Source organism: Stegodyphus dumicola, chromosome 5 (genome assembly GCF_044657685.1).
Source record: "Stegodyphus dumicola isolate Sdum_Otavi_A_Nest chromosome 5, ASM4465768v1".
Classification (NCBI taxonomy): domain Eukaryota; kingdom Metazoa; phylum Arthropoda; class Arachnida; order Araneae; family Eresidae; genus Stegodyphus; species Stegodyphus dumicola.
The window spans coordinates 196417561-196435510 of record NC_140772.1 but is presented as its reverse complement, the minus strand read 5'-3'; the positions used below and the strand labels follow the sequence as shown (position 1 = coordinate 196435510).

General features: G+C 32.1%; 1 protein-coding gene across 2 annotated transcripts in view; it reads left to right on the top strand.

Moving 5' to 3' along the window:
• The window catches only part of LOC118199077 (peroxisomal sarcosine oxidase-like), a 32822-nt gene extending 18371 nt beyond the window's left edge, over nucleotides 1–14451 (top strand). For both annotated transcript variants that reach the window (XM_085817522.1, XM_085817521.1), the window contains exons 4-8: nucleotides 408–596; nucleotides 4680–4822; nucleotides 8323–8473; nucleotides 12143–12218; nucleotides 14126–14451. In XM_085817522.1, coding sequence (XP_085673648.1) covers nucleotides 408–596; nucleotides 4680–4822; nucleotides 8323–8473; nucleotides 12143–12218; nucleotides 14126–14295 — 729 coding nt within the window. In that variant the 3' untranslated portion in view covers nucleotides 14296–14451. The remainder of the gene's footprint in view (nucleotides 1–407; nucleotides 597–4679; nucleotides 4823–8322; nucleotides 8474–12142; nucleotides 12219–14125) is intronic.
• Nucleotides 14452–17950: the final 3499 nt, after the last annotated feature.

Below are 17950 nucleotides of genomic sequence, written 5' to 3'. Positions count from 1 at the left end.
AGTGAGGTTTATTTTAATAGGAATCGTTTAGATGCGAAACATTATTTAAATTAAAAGCTAACTATAACTGACTCTTGGCTTTGGCAGTTTAGCGGTAGTGTAATTTGTCTGTATTCTATGTTCCAGGTTTTTGTTATTAACTGAAAATTGCGTCCTACACTAAAATGAAAATGAAAGAATCTATGAATAGCGTCACTAAGGTAAATGGCTATGATGAGTTCGAACAACTTGTTACTATTCATATTTAATTTAACTGTTATTTTTCAGTTGAGCGCAAATTCAATCAAAATTGAAGTGAAAATTTACATTAAAGTGCTTTGAATCTCCACTTATTTATAGCTCAGATTTAAGGACAATTTAATTACTACCAACACGTTTTTATGCTAATTTTTATCTTATTTTTCTAGGACTTGTTCCGCAAACGAGGTGGCCACTTTTGGGATGCATGCAAGGTACATCAAGTGTTTCCTCAAGGTGATAAAGTAAAGGTTGCGACTGAAAAAGGAGATGTGATAGTCGATTCTGTGGTGGTATGTGCAGGACCATGGACGCAGAAACTGCTAACCCCTCATCTAATACCTTCTCTTCCTTTGCAGGTCAGCATCATCAGATTTACTTTCTCTAACATTGCCGTTAGTAATGTTATGCGGATGCTAGGTACACATATTTCCACGTAGAATGTTGGTGTGCCACTAATAGGTGGTATTTCTTGCTCTCTGCATTTCATGTAGTAATTATAAAGTTAATTACTGTGGAAATAATTTGAAGAATGGTTTAAAATTTTAATTATTTTGAGTCCAATTTTATATTATTTTCAGTGCATTAAAAATAAACATGAATAATGACTCTGAAAAACTACAAATAAATAATTAATTTACACTGTGTTACAAATTTTGTTCAAAGATTTGATTAATTTTTTTGAAACTCTCAAAAGATAAGTACCTCAGTTAGGAATTTCGCAATAAGGATTGTAAGGATTATGTTAATTTTATTAACAGTTAAATTCTAGGTTACTTTCCTGTCAAATTCTTAACTTCAACTTAGTACTTCCGGCCAGAACGTAGTTTTGGAATCTTGCTGAATATTTAATTAGGATGAGCGGTATTTAATCCACGAAGTTACTTACAGAGTCGGAGAGAATCAGAGTTTCTGAATTACGCGCGTCTGCCTTTTTGTCCACTCTCTCTCTCAAAGCTGTTACTACGCTCGGCCGTACTCAGGCCCTTGCTAAGCTTCGCAGTCAAATAAGTTAAGGTTCCAACTCGATTTGAATCTTGATAGCTTCGGCTATAATTCTTTAGTTAATCTTAGTTTTAGTTTAATTCTTAGTCTCTTAAGTTCAAGCCTAAGTGTCGGTTTTGTTTGTACACTCCAAGGCGGAGTTTTGTTAAATCTTATTGAAATAATAAAGGGTTAGTTACCCTTTTATCTTGTTGTTTCTTGTCACTCGAACCTAAGCGATTATTCGCTATCTAGTTCTTAAGTCTCGTCACTTTCTACAGTAACTGAGATTTACGCAGTGAAAATCTTACAGGATAATCACTTTGTTTGAGAGCACATTTGAATGGGAACAGTTTTTTTCTGCAGATGAAAATTAATACGTCTGAAAAAAAGAACCGGGTTAACAGAATTAGCGTGAGGTACAGTTGGAATTTGCAGTAAGATATAAATAGTTTATAATTTCTTATCGTAATTATAAAGAGTTCTTTATAATTATGTAATTATAAAAAAGCTTATAATTGCTTACAATAATAATTATAAAGAATTCTTTATAATTATGTAATTATAAAGAATTCTTTATAATTATGTAATTATAAAAAAGCTTATAATTACTTACAATAAATATAAAAATTCTTTCTAATTAAGTAATTGAAAAAAGTGTATAATTAATTAAATACGATTTTAAGATTAATAATACGATAAATACAATTGTATTTTTTCTGTGTGGGTCGAAGACAAATTTAAGAAATAAAAGAAAGATAATAGGTTTTTCGTTATTTATTTTCAAATTATTTCTCACTTGGTAAGTTTTCGTAATTTTTATAAGCTTAAAAAAATTATTGAGTGATTGATTAGACATATTAGAATTTGAAATAAAGATATATCTTAAAATGTTATAGTTAACTATCGGTCGTTTTGAATCATAAACGTAACCAATAGAAATTTCTTGTAGGTAACCAACTTTTGGATTTCAAACAGAATTAAAAATAAACTGGAATTTTTTCCCCATGCTTCATTATTGTAACTGTTTTTATGTAATTTTCGGTAACTATTTAGTAAATGAAATTTAAATCTAAAATATTTTTCTTAAAACCCTCTTTTAATTTTGTAGAAAAAATAGATCCAGCAACTATTTCCAGACCTTTCATTCCACCCGCAAGTAATTTGAATTGCAGATATATAATTGTAAACAATCAAAGGAATTTTTCTTGTCTTGGATATAATTTAATAAAGCGTCAACAAATGTTCACAAAATATCGTATCAGATTGATTCAGAAGCTGTCTCGGCTTCACAATCCACTTTAGAAAATTATAGATTCACTTATAAACTCTTCATAGTATTTTATCCACAGCTGTTTTTATTTTCTTACCCTGTATTTCTAAATTTTTAACAGTGATTTTTAGTTTTTCTGTGTATGTTGTAGTGCACACTGTATTCTGTCTAGCAGTTTTCTGTTGCACAAAGGCAAATTCCTTGTTCACTATAACTCTGATATTTTCCATTCATTGCAATAACAATAAAATTACGCGAATGATGCCGAAATTTAGTTAAATCGCAATAAACATACTCAGAGAAAGCGAACAGGCGAATATTGCTTAAAACCATCCACATTTCATGTATTTCATGAAGTGTATGTATGATATAACAAGACAAAATTTACGTTTTCAAAAACATTACAGTACATATTACATCTTCAATACTTAGAAAAGTAAAAAAAAAATGCTTAAATGTTTCCGGAAATATCAAAAAATAATTTTAGCAAACAGAACATAATATATTTTATAATATAGCCTTGTAGAGACATTAGGTATTTTAGTAGCCGGAAAGGTGAAAAGGCTCAACGCTCTCGCCGAGAATCGAATCATGGACCTCTGGAATACGCGCCCAGTGTGCAGACCACCACACTACGAAGGCATGCTAAGAAGGCGGGAGAAATACCTTATAGCCTCACTAGATGTATCCTTTAATAGATGTTTCAGATGATCCATTTAAAATGACAATGTGACTTCTATTACTACGCAGAATTCTTTATTTTCAACTATAATATCTTAAAAGATAATAAGCAGTGTTTTGAATTTTGGTTGCACTTAACAGGAATTTGAGGTTTTCGTACAGCTTGAAGATTTTTCATCAATATATTGCTGTTTTGCTTTAGCTTAAATGTCATCACATTAAAATGTGTTGTCATTTGTAAGAATATTACTCTAGAAATTCAGACTTCCTTTCAATGGCAGTGATCGGATTCCATTAACGGGCTCTTAATTTCCTGGAGATATTATGTTCCCAAAAGAAATTCACGTAGGAACTCTTACACTTTCATTTCTTACCTTATAGAATCTCTGGGTATTCTTTGGTAACAACACATCTTGGACTCTACGTCGAAGACGAAGTAGCGAATTTTCGCTATGTCTTGACGAAAAATTACTTGATAAGCAGGTTTAAAATAATCTTTTATTTTAAACTAAAATGAACATACGTTCGCAATTGGTGCTCACAATTCACCACCACTTGTGGCTACTTAAATTAACGGAAAATAAGAATTTAAATTCCTATTAAATTTTGAAATAACTAACGAGTGGTTCCTTTGAATAACTAACGCTAAATCGACTGCATACAGCGAAGGTGAACCGAGAAATATCAGTATAAACTGTAAGATTTCGAACTAGAGAGCTAATTTCAAACTCGCAGCATAAACATCGGTACTAAGTCCGCTATTACACTCTTGAACTCTTGACACCCAGCTTAAATACTGCTTCTGAAACACATTTAAGTTTGAATACTAAGTCGTTGCAAAATTCACTTTCCGGCAGGAAACTGAAATCAGGAGGGAAAGGAAACGAAAACTAAAAGTAATTGGTTAGAATAAAATAAATCCTTACAACCAAAGTAAAAGTTTTCTTTACTTGCACGTAATATCTCGTTTTGATATTAGCAGACCATGTACTAACTTCCTTTTGGCAAATACATTTAAATCTAATAAGCCCTTACTACATAGACTTCTATCAAAATTCCAGTCACATTACATTTATGGTTGTTCATACTCATGGTGATTAGCGACGCTGGCTACTGTATGTTTGAACTCCGGTGAAGGCTTGGATGTTTGTATGTGTATAGTGTCCTTTCGGAGGAAGCTCGTAAATGCACGCCAAAGCGAAGTCTCTTCAGAAGTTTGGTGGCACAGTAAGAAGAGTAGGAGGTCTTTGACTCTGCCTCAAAGAGAATTCAGAATTAGGACGGAGTTGATCAAAGACGTATTTTAACTTATAAGATGACCACGATCCGTGCAAACGACAGGCGCAATCTCATTAGCTCTTAGCCACGTCGAACTTCGTAGGTTTATTCTGATGTTACTGTTACACACATGAGATACATCGCAACAATAATCAATATAATAGTAATAACATTTTTCATTGTGCTATAAAGTAATTAAAATTATACCGTTTTCTTGACATTTCAGCCACTTTCTGTGAAGGCGTTTTATTGGAAAGAGAAGATCAAAGGTGCTTATGATGGAAAAAAAGGGTTCCCAGCTTTTCTTCATATATCCGAGCCTCACGTGTTTGGACTGCCAAGTATTGAGCATCCTGGCCTCATGAAAGTAAGTACACTTTTTTCCAATATTCTCTCCGCATTTCGCGTATATCACAAAGCATTACAAATTCCAATGATAATGACATACGAGTGCAGCGGTAATTACATTGTCATCTAAACTAAACTTCTCACGTAAATAAATTTAAATGCAAAGCTATTTTTCTAAATCTGAAGTATGTGTCCATTATTCGAGTACCCAAGGCATTTTACCTTGGGACTCATTTGACTTTACAGTATTTTAACAAATGTACTGGAACCTGAGATTTTCGTTTGCCAAAATGATAGTAATTTTAAAATATATTTTTAAAGGAACTTCGCTACTGTTACAGTCTATAATTATTGCGACTGACTTTCCACAAGTTTCTGGAAAGTTTAAGATGGAATTTTGCACATTCATTCTTTGATGGTCAGCAGTGATTTAAGGCCATTCACACACGTTCTCACATTTTTTTAACAGAGCTTAAACTTGCTCACATGGTAATCTATGGAAAGTAATAGATATTATTTACATCAATCCTATTAAACCATTTAATTATAAATATTGATTTATGAAGGGAAGTGTATTGATTAACATATGAAGCCATACCAAGCTATTTCAAAATATGAGCATCACAAAATTATCTAGAACGTCAAAGGAAATCTAGAAATTTATAGTTTGTTCTGCTGGAAACAAAAGATTCAGTTTATTCTACAGTTTAATCTAATTTTGCCAGTAGATAAGGAGCTTTCTCTCAGCTACTCTAATTTCTAAGTACGACTGCCATACAGCTAAACTACATACTAAAATCCCTTCTCCATTTAACATTCTAACCTATTTTATTGCATCATATTGCAGCTGTGAGAAAGCTTTCAGCACTAGATTCTACTTTTGTTGCCTCATTTAAACAGAAGTTCTTTCAGTCCTAAAACCTTATTGAGCACTTAAATCTGTCTCATTTGCCTCATTTTAAATAATCATTATGTTTTTATTCAGATCTGTATTTCAGATGGCAATCCGAGATGAGTGATTGTGTAATTCATACGTAAGTGAGCAATTTATGTTCCTTGGCGAAGCTTGTAGGAAATGAATATCTAGTAATTTTTACCTTTTCTTTCGTTTTAATTTAAATCTTCGTTATTTAGATATAAACATAGAGCATAATTCTGGGTGGCAGATTTTGAAAGTGCCTCCATTTTTTGGTTCGTAAGTACTTTTCCTTTACGGTAATTCAAACTTTTATTTGCCTGGTACATATTTTGGCTGATTCTCATGTGCATTCTAGTTCAATTCTGATTCTGACTGTGTTGTCAGATCTAATTCATCGGACTTATCTATTTCTTTTCATTTTATTGTGATTTTTTTTCGTGTTAGAAATGGAAAGGTCAGATCCCAATGACCTTCCACTTTATACTTATCAGAAGACCTCCATACACATTCACTCTTTCGTTTGAGCTTATATTAATTAATCATAAGTTCTGTTTTCAAAATAAATTGTTATTGTTTATAATGTAGTTTACCTGATACAAGTATCCCAACTAGAATCATCTATTTCTTAGGGTTTTCCATACAGCTCGATCAACATGATGTACCTTTGTTGCCTGTTGTACATAAGCATGGAAGATAAGCCAGGTATTCTAAAGAAAGTAATTTCAGAACTGCAGCCAAAGGTGAAATCCTAGAAAGTTTAAAATTTTAATCTGAAAATTCATTCATCGGTAAACGTATCGTATTAGCCACATCTACGCTCTAAATATAAATTAAATAAAAGATTGTTTTTCAATATTAAATTCCACTTAATAAAAGTCTGAATTGTCAGTTGCAGTCGGAATTATACGGCACTCAAATATGCATGTACCTACTTCATTGATCTATTTAATCAGTTAGAGTGAATGGATGCATCCTGTGAAGCAGAGTATTTAAGATTTTACTTTTCTTTTCAACTATCAATGATTTAATAAAAGAAAGAAAAAATTTTCTAAATTCTGAAATTCTTTATTCGACATCATCTGCATGAGAGATATAAATGTTTTACAAGTCCGTGGTTGAACAAGATATCAGAATTTGTTTTGTTACCAAACAGCCCTTTCGACATGGTTGTAGGGTAGCTGGCTGCGTTACCTTGTTCTGGCATATCTTTGGGTTCGGCTTCGTTAACTCCGGAGTAGACAGAGATTTGTATATTTGTTGTGAGTCTTGGTGGCACTTAAAATTATCTTCTCGCACAAAGTCACATTATGAGTCCATGCGGAAAATACTCTCGACAGGTTCATGATAGAGGGATGGATGTCTTTTGGATCTGTGCTCCGAGAAATTACTCATCATACCTGGAACAGAAATTCTCTTTTTTGAAAAATTGTCACCCTCTGCAGCAAAGTTCTCGATGATGAGACGGCTCAATGACCGATGAGTTCGATCATTCGTAACAAATGAATAACTAGCAAAATTCCCGGCGCGTTGCGAAAAATTCTTTTGCTTCGTATATTTGCTACGTGTGTAAGAGGATAGTTAGATCACTTCTTTTTCTCTTATTACGCCTAGGTGAATTCTAAGTAGTATCTCATTTGCAGTAAATAAAGTTAAGAAATTTTTTAATTTCTTAACTTTATTTTTAAATTTTTAAATTTTAAATTTTTAAATATTCGCGGTATTATGTATAAATCGATTAATTAGATATAAATTTAGTTAATAATTGGAGATCGTCCTGTGTTATTCTCGCATCCTAATATTTTTTTGGATGCGCCGTATTAGGAATGTCACATCCAAATTGCTCACTTATAAAAGAATTCTTCATGCTTGTTCTCAAGGACAATCATTCGACTTACTTTCTCTTATAATCTTCCACATGCGCTGCTGTTAACCTTAATGATACAAACAAAATGCAACTATTACAGAATAACATTCTTCGCACCATGACTTATTCTTGCTAATATATCAGAAACTGAGATCCACCCTCTGACGTAAAGCAGAAATTTTAAATAACACAAACAAGCCAAAGGTAGCATTTTTCCAAGAAAGTAGCAAACTTCTGTATAAAATATTCTTTATGAAACATTTGGGATGGAAGTATTAAGGCACCTTCGTCTAACCTGTTCAATAAACTCCACGTATAACAACGTATTCGGCGTACTTCTACATTGGTATGCTTACTTTTCATATCATGTGTCTTGTCGTTAATTAAATTGTCTTTCGAATTTCGACTTCTCTGTTGATATTTGATGTTATACCTTACTAATTACTGCTGGCAGGAATTACAGATATTAATAATATCTTCATATTATTTCTTCCTCCATACAAAAAATAGCAGCCATCGAGAAAAACGAGTGAAGCACTTTTCTGCGTATGCAATTCCTAACATCATTTGTAGGTCACTACTATATCCGTAACAGAAGGCTAGGTAACATTCAAATATGTACTAATAGTAGATATATTTTAGTTTTATCACATCATTCACTTCTTATCTGTGGAAAAATGGCAACTATGCCTGTCTATTTACAGTTGCATACATTTATTGTTATTTCTCCTTACATGTCGCGGTGCATGGAGGTTCTCCTCTGTATGATCCCGATAACAAAGATACGAAAATAGATACTGAACTGGTGAATACTGTCAAAGACTACATTAAAAAACATTTACCACTGCTGGAACCAGAACTGGCTATGGTTGAACATTGCATGTACACGGTAAGAATATTTATTGACATTTTCTTTCTTTAATTGAATTAAACCCGTTATTCTGCATTATGTATTTATGATCCCATTCCAGAAGCTACATTAGGATGTGAATGCTGCCCAAACGTTTTTGAAGTGCGTTTAGCACATTTTGTGATATGGCCTGAACATCATTTCCTCTAATAAGATGAACTAAAGTTTCCTTAAAGCTTTGGAAACAGAAATGGCAATAGTGTCAGATGTAGCGAATGTTAAGATGGAATAGTTGTATGAACTTTTCCGCCGAAGAACTGTTTTTAAGGAAGCTGTGGCTCGGTACATTTGGGAGCAATCTTTGTCCATGCGTATATAGGAGTGGATGTCGAGAAGAAAACTCTCTTATCTGCTTGAGAAACTTTCACTTCTCAGAGCTTTCATTATTCAACGCTACCTAAATGTTTTATCTTTCAACATATTGCTTAACTAACTGAAGGATTTAAAAACAGTATTCATCCATGTGCTTTCCTTCAACCAATGTTCAATAAGTGTTTAATGTGCTGTTAATGGAAAGGTTTCAGTTAGAATCGCAATGAAGCCAGCTATCTATTTTTTCCTATAATTAAATCTTGATATTGTTTCACTATTCAGAAAAAATAATTAAAGAAAAATGTTTCTTTAAATGATAACGCAAAAAAATATGCCCTATATAAATTTTATAAAAATGCAATTTTCAGTTAATTTTTGGAATCTATTTTAATTTTCGTAAGTTTAATGGTAAATGACAGAGTGTTGTAATTTATACCTTAAAAGCATTTTGGTCATAAATTATTTCAAGTTTTGGACAGATAGCGAAAATAAAAGCATGTTGTGCAGTTGGAATATATTTTCATCAAATTTGGGGGTAAATTAATTTTATATTCCTTTTCAGATCACACATTTCATCCTGCACGTTATCAAGTATTTCTGGCTTATTGCGCACCCCATATTTTATTATACTTTCTTTTTTCTCTTTAAAATAAATATTGTTTAAAGTCTAAAAATGATACACGTGATAAAAGATTACGTAATTTGTGTTGTCGTATTCCAGGAAAATACATTTCGGAAATTAATTTTCTCTTAGAATCAAACAACACTGAAACTCTTACTAGCTCTTCTACAATTGGGCTGTGGATATCAAAACTTTAAGCCAATTGGGGCACAAATGGTTTCTCTGCAGCACTTAGCCATGATGTATTTAGGGTCAAGCAGAGGAAACTGTCTAGCCGGCACTATTCTTTTACTTTTACTCTTGGTATCTATAATTATACAGAATTTAAAAGAAATCAATTAAATCAAGGTCTTGTGCTCCGATTGTCAGAACTATTAAATTTGAAGGCTACTCGCATTGTTAATGCTGTAGTAGCATACAACGTAATGCGAAATAGGAACTTTTAGATTATAGACGATTCTAACATCAAAGTATTCAGCTTAAAACCGCTCAGAAAGAAAATTTCATTAGAAATTAGAATAGAATAGAATGACTCATTGCCTAATATGGGGCGATGTGTATTTCTAATCGTAACATATATGTTGCATAATCAAAAGAATATTTTTACTTGTTGTATTTTTTTATTATTTTTGTTTATTTTTCGAAAGTGTGTTTCTGTTTTATTATTGTGTAAAGTATTGCCTCATTTTTGTAACTATATTTCCTTTTTTATGTGGTAACAGCTCTTCTCTAATTCTTCGATATGTTTCTTTTTGATTTGTGGCAACAAAGATTCCGTAATGCTTTGAAGTTAGAACACCGTTTTTGATTTAGTAGATGAAACATGTCGTTTCAGAACATTCTTTCTTTAAAAATATGTAAAATAAATGTTTTGTTTTTTAACTCGGATTATACAAAAGTTATTTTGTTTCAACAATATAACTTACTAGTGAAACTGAAGGCACTTATTATTTCCTAATAGTACTTTGATGCTTACCAATCACAACAAATTTCTTAATAAAATAAGTACCATTTAAGCAGCAGTTTTCATGCTGTAGGTTTAATTCTTCTAATTATACATTTTTCGAAGGACAAATGTATAAGAATGAAGGCAAGGCATAAACATTGTTTCCCATCTTGGCAATGCTCTCGTAAGAGACCTGAAGGAGAGAAATGTTGTAATGCATTAATAATAATATATCATGCAGCTTACTCTTCATAATGCATCTTTATTACATGTGTACTGAAAACAATTGTTTAATCTGATCAATAAGTTACAAAGGATATTAGCACTGATATTGTCTATTATTTTCTTCATTCAATGATTTCCTCTTCTTAGCAGACACTATGCTTCTTTAGTTCGTTTATCGACTGAAGAAATAAGGAGAAAAGACATTTAAAAGAAAACTGTAGAACTTGGAAAATAGGAAATGTGATTACATAACGAAATTCAATACTTTACAATAAAAAAGGCTAGACATATTTTTAAAATAGATTTTTCGCCAATAACTTGTTTCGTAAGTGTAATTCGAAGCCAAGTCATATATTTTCCCAAGTATTCCATTCAAACAACCAATGTTATTTCATCATTAATGGTTAGGAGTTTAAAGTGAAGCTATACGTACTGAGAATTAAGTAAAAATGATGAGAAAGAAAATTCATTCTTTAAAAACTATTTATCTTTCAAGTGATTTTGTTGTATTGATGAAATTATTCCATGAAAATACATTTTGGAATATTTTGGGAATAGCCAATCTGTAACTACATAGACTCGTTATTTATGTCTTCTAATATGTTTGATATGGGAATTGATAACTTCTAATATTTTTTGTAGGTTTTGAAAGGCTCGTTATTTATGTCTCTTCTCTTTCACGCTATTGTTCTTTTATTTGAATAATATACTACTATTTTTGAGATTTCGAAAAAGCTGCTTCCCTTTGCAGTACATGAGAAATTTATTTTCTAAATTACAACGCAAATTTTCGTCAATGCAACAAAATCCTTTGAAAAGATAAATAGTTTCTAATATTCTTTTGAGAATGCTCGATGGCAACTAGGATTTCTAGCATTAACACTATAAGTGCAATTAATTAAACGTTTCAAATACCGTTCATTATTTATCTTCTGAAAGTTCTAAATTTCCTACTAGAATTTTATTTTTTGCATCAGAAGTAAGATCTAATCATTGCAAGAAAATTATTAAGCGAAATGTAGATCGCAGTCCTCTATATGTGGATTTCTAAAACTCTATTAAATGGTAGAAACTTGATTCATTAGTTGAAATATGTTATATAATAAGTTTCTAATATTACTGTTTTGAATAACCAAGAAATAAATGTTTTATTAAATGTTAAAGGCAAATAAAGGATAAAGGTTTTCAAGTCATAGGTAATAAAGACCAGAACCGAGCAAAATACACCTAACGTAGAATCTCGAGTACAAAACCTTTGCTCGTATATTGACATTGCGGAAATGTTACTTTCCTATCTGCATTCCCTCTACCAATAAATTTTTCATAAATCACGACATACGTACTATGAATGTGTTCATAACGTAAGAGCATACTCATAATGTGACATGAGATAGATAAAAAAATAATCCTAATAATTTCTTATCCTTCTAATTCCTTTAATCCTATAATTTCTATACAATCATTGACTTGGTAGGAAACGATTTTACTGCATATTAAGCGGAATTATATGTATGTATTTTATTATTTATTTATTTTTTTACAGATGACTCCCGATGAAATGTTCATTCTTGATACTTTACCGAAGTATAAAAATATTATTATAGGAGCTGGATTTTCGGGTAAGTGATGGAGTAATAAATAATAAAATATCATCTGCATTAACCTGAAAAATCTTAAATATTCGCATCATAAGGTTTTGCACCGAAATAAGTAATCGTATGCCCTATTTAAGGCTAATTTTATACAGTCATCAGGTTTGTAAAAGCGAGAAACACGAAAAATATACAGTGCTATTTCCAAGATTTGAATTAAGAGCTACTGAGTTCCAGTCGGGCGTGCTTCCAGTGACTGTTAACGAACATGATTCAATATACTAAGAAAAAGAATGAAATAGTTACATGAAACAGCTTGATACAGCGGAATGTATTACAAGTTGTTTAACTAGTTACAAAAAACTCTGCAAAAGTTTCTGACTTTTTATAATTGGTTATGCTAATGTTAATTGATTAAATTTATATTATTAATTCTGGAACTGTCCAGAGACGGTATTAACAAAACAGTTTCGTCTTCTAGTGATAATGAGAGCGTGAGGAGTTAATATAACGCACATTTGTTTTCGAAAGTACTGTGCATATAGTAGCTGTGCATATATGAGCTGTCGTGATAGTTCCTAGGCTGATGCTCAAGAGAATAAGGTTGGTGTGCAAATTTCAGATGTTTCTCCGTGTGATACGATATGTTCGTTCTCCCTTTTGACGCTTCATGTCAAACAACGCTTTTGGTAGATCTTGAGCATCCATAAGGACACACTCGTTGTTTTATACATACTTTTAGCTGCCGTTTTTTAAATATGCTTTTAGCCAGCTTATGAAGTTTCTCTGTAATTTGTAACATACGTTCAGACGCTCATCTGCTTTAACACCGAGATATCTTATGATTATCTTATGATTTTATGTTTTTTGGCATGACGTTTGATAAACGGTGTTCTTACATGAAGCTTGCTGGGGGTTATAATCAAGACCTGTGTTTTGGCTGTAGAGACCAGCACCTTGCGTTCCAGCCTCCGGTTTGCCAGTTAATCAATGGAGGTTTGTGCAGTCATCTCATTCCTCGGCCCTATATCGACTCCTTAAGGACAATCTCTATTATTCTAAGCTGTGTAGACGCCTTCTTTCGTTGTGAACGTGGACATAACTTAGGTAACTGTAGATAAGATCTAGTAGTACATTAAAGTATTCGGTATCTAGTAACTGCTTGAGCTCATCGTGCGACTACAGTAAATGGAAGACTCCTATTCACTTCAGGCCCATTCATTTCTGTGGACATACAGTCCTCAGAAATTATAAGTGAGCAATTTATTGCATTTGTTTTGCGCTATAAATGCAATAAGGTGGTTTAGGGTAATCAGACGCGGTCTACTAGAGGACTGCTAGTAGAAACGACAAGCTCTAAGTCCACATGTTTGCGTATTTAAAAGATGTCTGAAGTTTGAAAAGGTGGCTTAGTTCTTGCAATCTGAGTCTCAGTGTTGATTTTTTCGACAACAGGAAGGAGAGAGTTTGGGTGATACTACTTCGTTTCGTAGAAGTTCTGCCACTTAAAAAAATACCTTTTCGCAATCTTATCAGCTGTAGGAAAACTCCATCAATGCCTGCCTAATATGCTTTAAGAATAAAAAGTTACGTGGTATCGATTACACATATTATATTATTGCGCTTCCCATCTGGCCTTGATGCTTTGCTGAGATAATCATGGTGTGTCTGAAGGAGAAATTTCTTGCATAGAATTTGTGTTATCCGTTTTGTACGTGAATTTACAAAATACACTTTGCAAAAGTATTGTAAGTATGTTCATAATTTCCTTTTGATCTTTCATCATAACAAACGATAAATGCATGTTATGGAAAATTGCTTATTTTATTTAAAAGCTGTTGTATTTGATCCAACTATGCTCTAAATGATAAACATATATGCATCTATCAAGCTGCAATTTTTTATTTATGTAAATGAATCTGCTTCATTTATAGGAATTGGATTCAAGACTGCTCCTGTCGTTGGTAGACTATTGAGCGAATTGGCAGCCGGAATCGATCCTTTTTTGGACATATCTCATTACAAACTTTCTAGATTTGATGGATACAAGGCCGAAGAAAGAACGGAAGAAAAACCGAAATTCATCTTTTGCAAATCATTTTGAAATATACATTAAAAAACATCAAGAAACTGTATGATGAAAGTCTCCTTATATTTGGACTTTGCGAAATTATTTGAATCGCTTTTAATTGTAACATTTTGACGAACGTTTTGTGATTTAATTACTTTAATAATAAAAATATGATCTTCGGTTGCGTAATTTATATTCGCTTATAAGATTAACGCAAAGTAAACGGAAAATCGGCAACAAAAATCATAAGCTTGTTTAAAAATTTTAATAGTAAATTCATATTTTCACTTTCAGATTTTCAAATTTATATTCCGAACGTTTTCCATGCATTTTTCGCAAAATTACGTCAAAGACTTTTTCACTTAACCAATTTTTATGTTAAACCAGCTTGTGAGTGCCGTTCAATTGTAATTAGAGTGCAATCGTATCAGAAAGAATTTCGTTCAGTTCTGAAAACATTTGAGAGAATACTTAGTTTGCCATTTTACTTTCAACATTGTCAGTTACTGCTCTACTTCATACCAACAGCTAGCTGAAAGTAAATTAAATTACAGTAAATTAAAATTAAATTTACATATATATATATATATATATATATATATGCTTGAAGGTATGTGAGCAAGTAAAAAAATGAAATATGTAAATTGAATTTTTAATTTACTATAGCCCCTTAATTCTCTGTTTTAATTTGGATATAACTCAACCTCTATATAACATATAACGCTATAGCCAACATAACGCAACGCAACCTCTATATAACATATAAGGCTATAGCCAACATAACGCTGATAACTATCAGTATCGAAACTTTTAATAGCATCCTTACTCTTAGGCAGATAGCCCTCAAGGGTTTGCCGTAATCACATAAACATAAACGAAACTTTTAATAATAAGGAGACTGAAAAGCAAAACCTTTTATCCTTGGTCGCCGTTTTTTCGGATTGCACAGAACTGTCCTTTCGTCGTCGATGGGGAATAGCTGATATACTTTCATATTTGTAATCGATTATGAGGTCTTATGATTACTTTGTAATCAATTATGAAATCTTATCGATTACGGAGGATTACACTGGTTTACGTTTTATGGGGAATTGGGATAAGACTGCACGTAGGAAATCTTGCAGAAAACAAAAGGGCCTAACTTCATATTTAATTTTTTTTCTTGTTATGTACGAGACTGGATGCAATGTGAGTATATCTCGGTACAGTCAATCATCTCCATTATTTGAATTAATTCATCGTAAATCGTCATGAGCTATGTAACTATATAAGCATAAATTGCGAACTATGTAACTATGTAAGCATATGTTATGAACTATGTAACTATGTAAGCATATAGTATGAACTATGTAACTATGTAAGCATATATTATGAACTATGTAACTATGTAAGCATATATTATGAACTATGCAACTATGTAAGCATATATTATGAACTACGTAACTATGCAAGCATGTGTATGTATGAACTATGTAAGCATGTATACAGGATCAATGTATGCCCTTATAGAGCGCATGAGGCGTTGCCCCGATAGTTGCGGAACCTGGATTAGACCCGAATAGTCTAAATAAGCCGCACGGGTGTTCAGATTCTGCTCTCAACTGTCAACTGTTTATTCTACTTAGCTTTAGTTTAATTTTATGTTTTCTCTTTTAAGCCAAAAAGTGTTGACTTCTTGAACGCCCAAGAGGTGCCATCTGTTATTATATTCACTTTATAATGAAAGGGTATTTTAACCCTTCTTCGGAGTTCTTATTTATTTAACAAGAGCGTAGAGAATAGTAGCTACGCAGTTCTACTTGGTTTTATAAAGAACTTTATTTTAGCTAAAACACTACTAATGAAAAGAATAATCATCTTTAGAATGAGCTAGCTAAATCCTATCAGTGCAGCTTGAATGCCAGTTTCAACTCAAAACAATGCTCAAAACCTTCATCTTATATAATCTAAAAGCTAATTTGAATTCTGTTGAGCAATACGGAAAAAAGGTTATAGTACAGATCAAAATCATAATAACTGTTAGTTTAACCTAAGAACCTTGCATATATTCTATCAAATCGAGAAAGTGCGTTCTGGTATCTTCCTCCATCAGTAATGAGAAATCTCCCTCTTTTCAATAAAAATTCAATTTTTCATATATCTACTTCTTCGAAAGCAAAAACGCTGAATGTACTGAAAGTTATCTTGCGTGTTATTTCAGGATTACTCGTGAAAATGAAATGGCATTACTGCTGATAAGGGCTAGAATGACTTTCAAGATATGAAGATCGTTCTGAGAGAGAATTATCTAGCAAAAATAGAGTAAACTGAAAGTTGACAACAAATACATTGATGTAATCCTCGCGCATGATTGTACAATAAGTGAAGCCGAAACAAAAATTCTGATTGAAATGCAATACACTTTCTGATTTAAGAAAATGTAGTAGAACAGTGATCATCAACAAGCGATAAGCATTTCGAACGATGATATGAAATTTTATTGTGATAATTAAGTTACATTTCTTTCCTTGTATTACCAGAAGGAAAACAGCAAACTGAGATTCATTATTGTTTTTCTTATTGTTTGTATCAGTTTATTCAATGTTTCAAAACGATGACGTGATAAAACACTTTTGAATAACTCAGTATGTTCAATAAATGAATTAAAAAGATAGACTTTTAAATTGCGAAATCGTTTATCAAAAGTGTAAAAGTTTAAATTCAGAGTTTGAATTGCGAGTGTAATTAGGATTAGAAAAATGTTCGTATGCCTAGTAAAGAACATTTAAAAACACATTTAGCTAGTTCTGCAGTAAACAAATTGGCTCCGAAAAAACATTTTGAATCCAATAGAGAAAAACTTTTCATATGATTGGTTTTATAAACCACACCTTTAAAAATAAACCTAGAATATAGAATTCAAAAGCCTTTTTTCTATATTAATAGAAATATATTATTTCTTTTTTCTATATTAATAGAAATATATTAATTCTTTTTTCTATATTAATAGAAATATATTATTTCGTTTTTCTATATTTTTTAAGATAAAAGGCTTTCATCAGAAATTTATATTGTGAAAATTTAATACGCATATACACATGATACCGATAACACATCGCATATACACGTGATACCGTTTAACCGATGATATCTCGGGGAATCTTTATTTGTATGGGTGCGGATCAGATTTTATTTGTTCAATTCAGCTAAGGAAAGCCGTTCTGATTAAATTTTTCTTTCAACATAACCAGCAAAATGTTTTAACATAATTTTGTATATTTGACATTTTTAATTTTTGTATATTTTTACCTACAGAGAGTAATGTGATCAAAATTTTTGAAGTCTGAACAATTACCTCAATTGTTTCATATCTTGAACTGGGCCCACCAGCCGCCGAGAGGTAAAGTTGCTGAACACTGGTTTAAGTGCGAGGTCCGGCGAAAAGACTGGCTGCATAGGCGTTTTCATACTTTCCTCTATGTGTAACACGTATACATGCCAGTTTCCCTTAGAGCGTCCTCCACAAAGGCATCTCTCCCCTTTGACAGATAGCCCTCGAGTGCCTTTCCGTAATTAAAGACATTAAGCCAAACCATATAATGGAACTATAGCCCAATTTTAGTCCTTCAAGTGATATTTTAAAAAACCCTTTTTTTAAAACCAATTCCTTTAACCAATCCCTGAACCTTTCTCTGGCTGCCTAACTGCA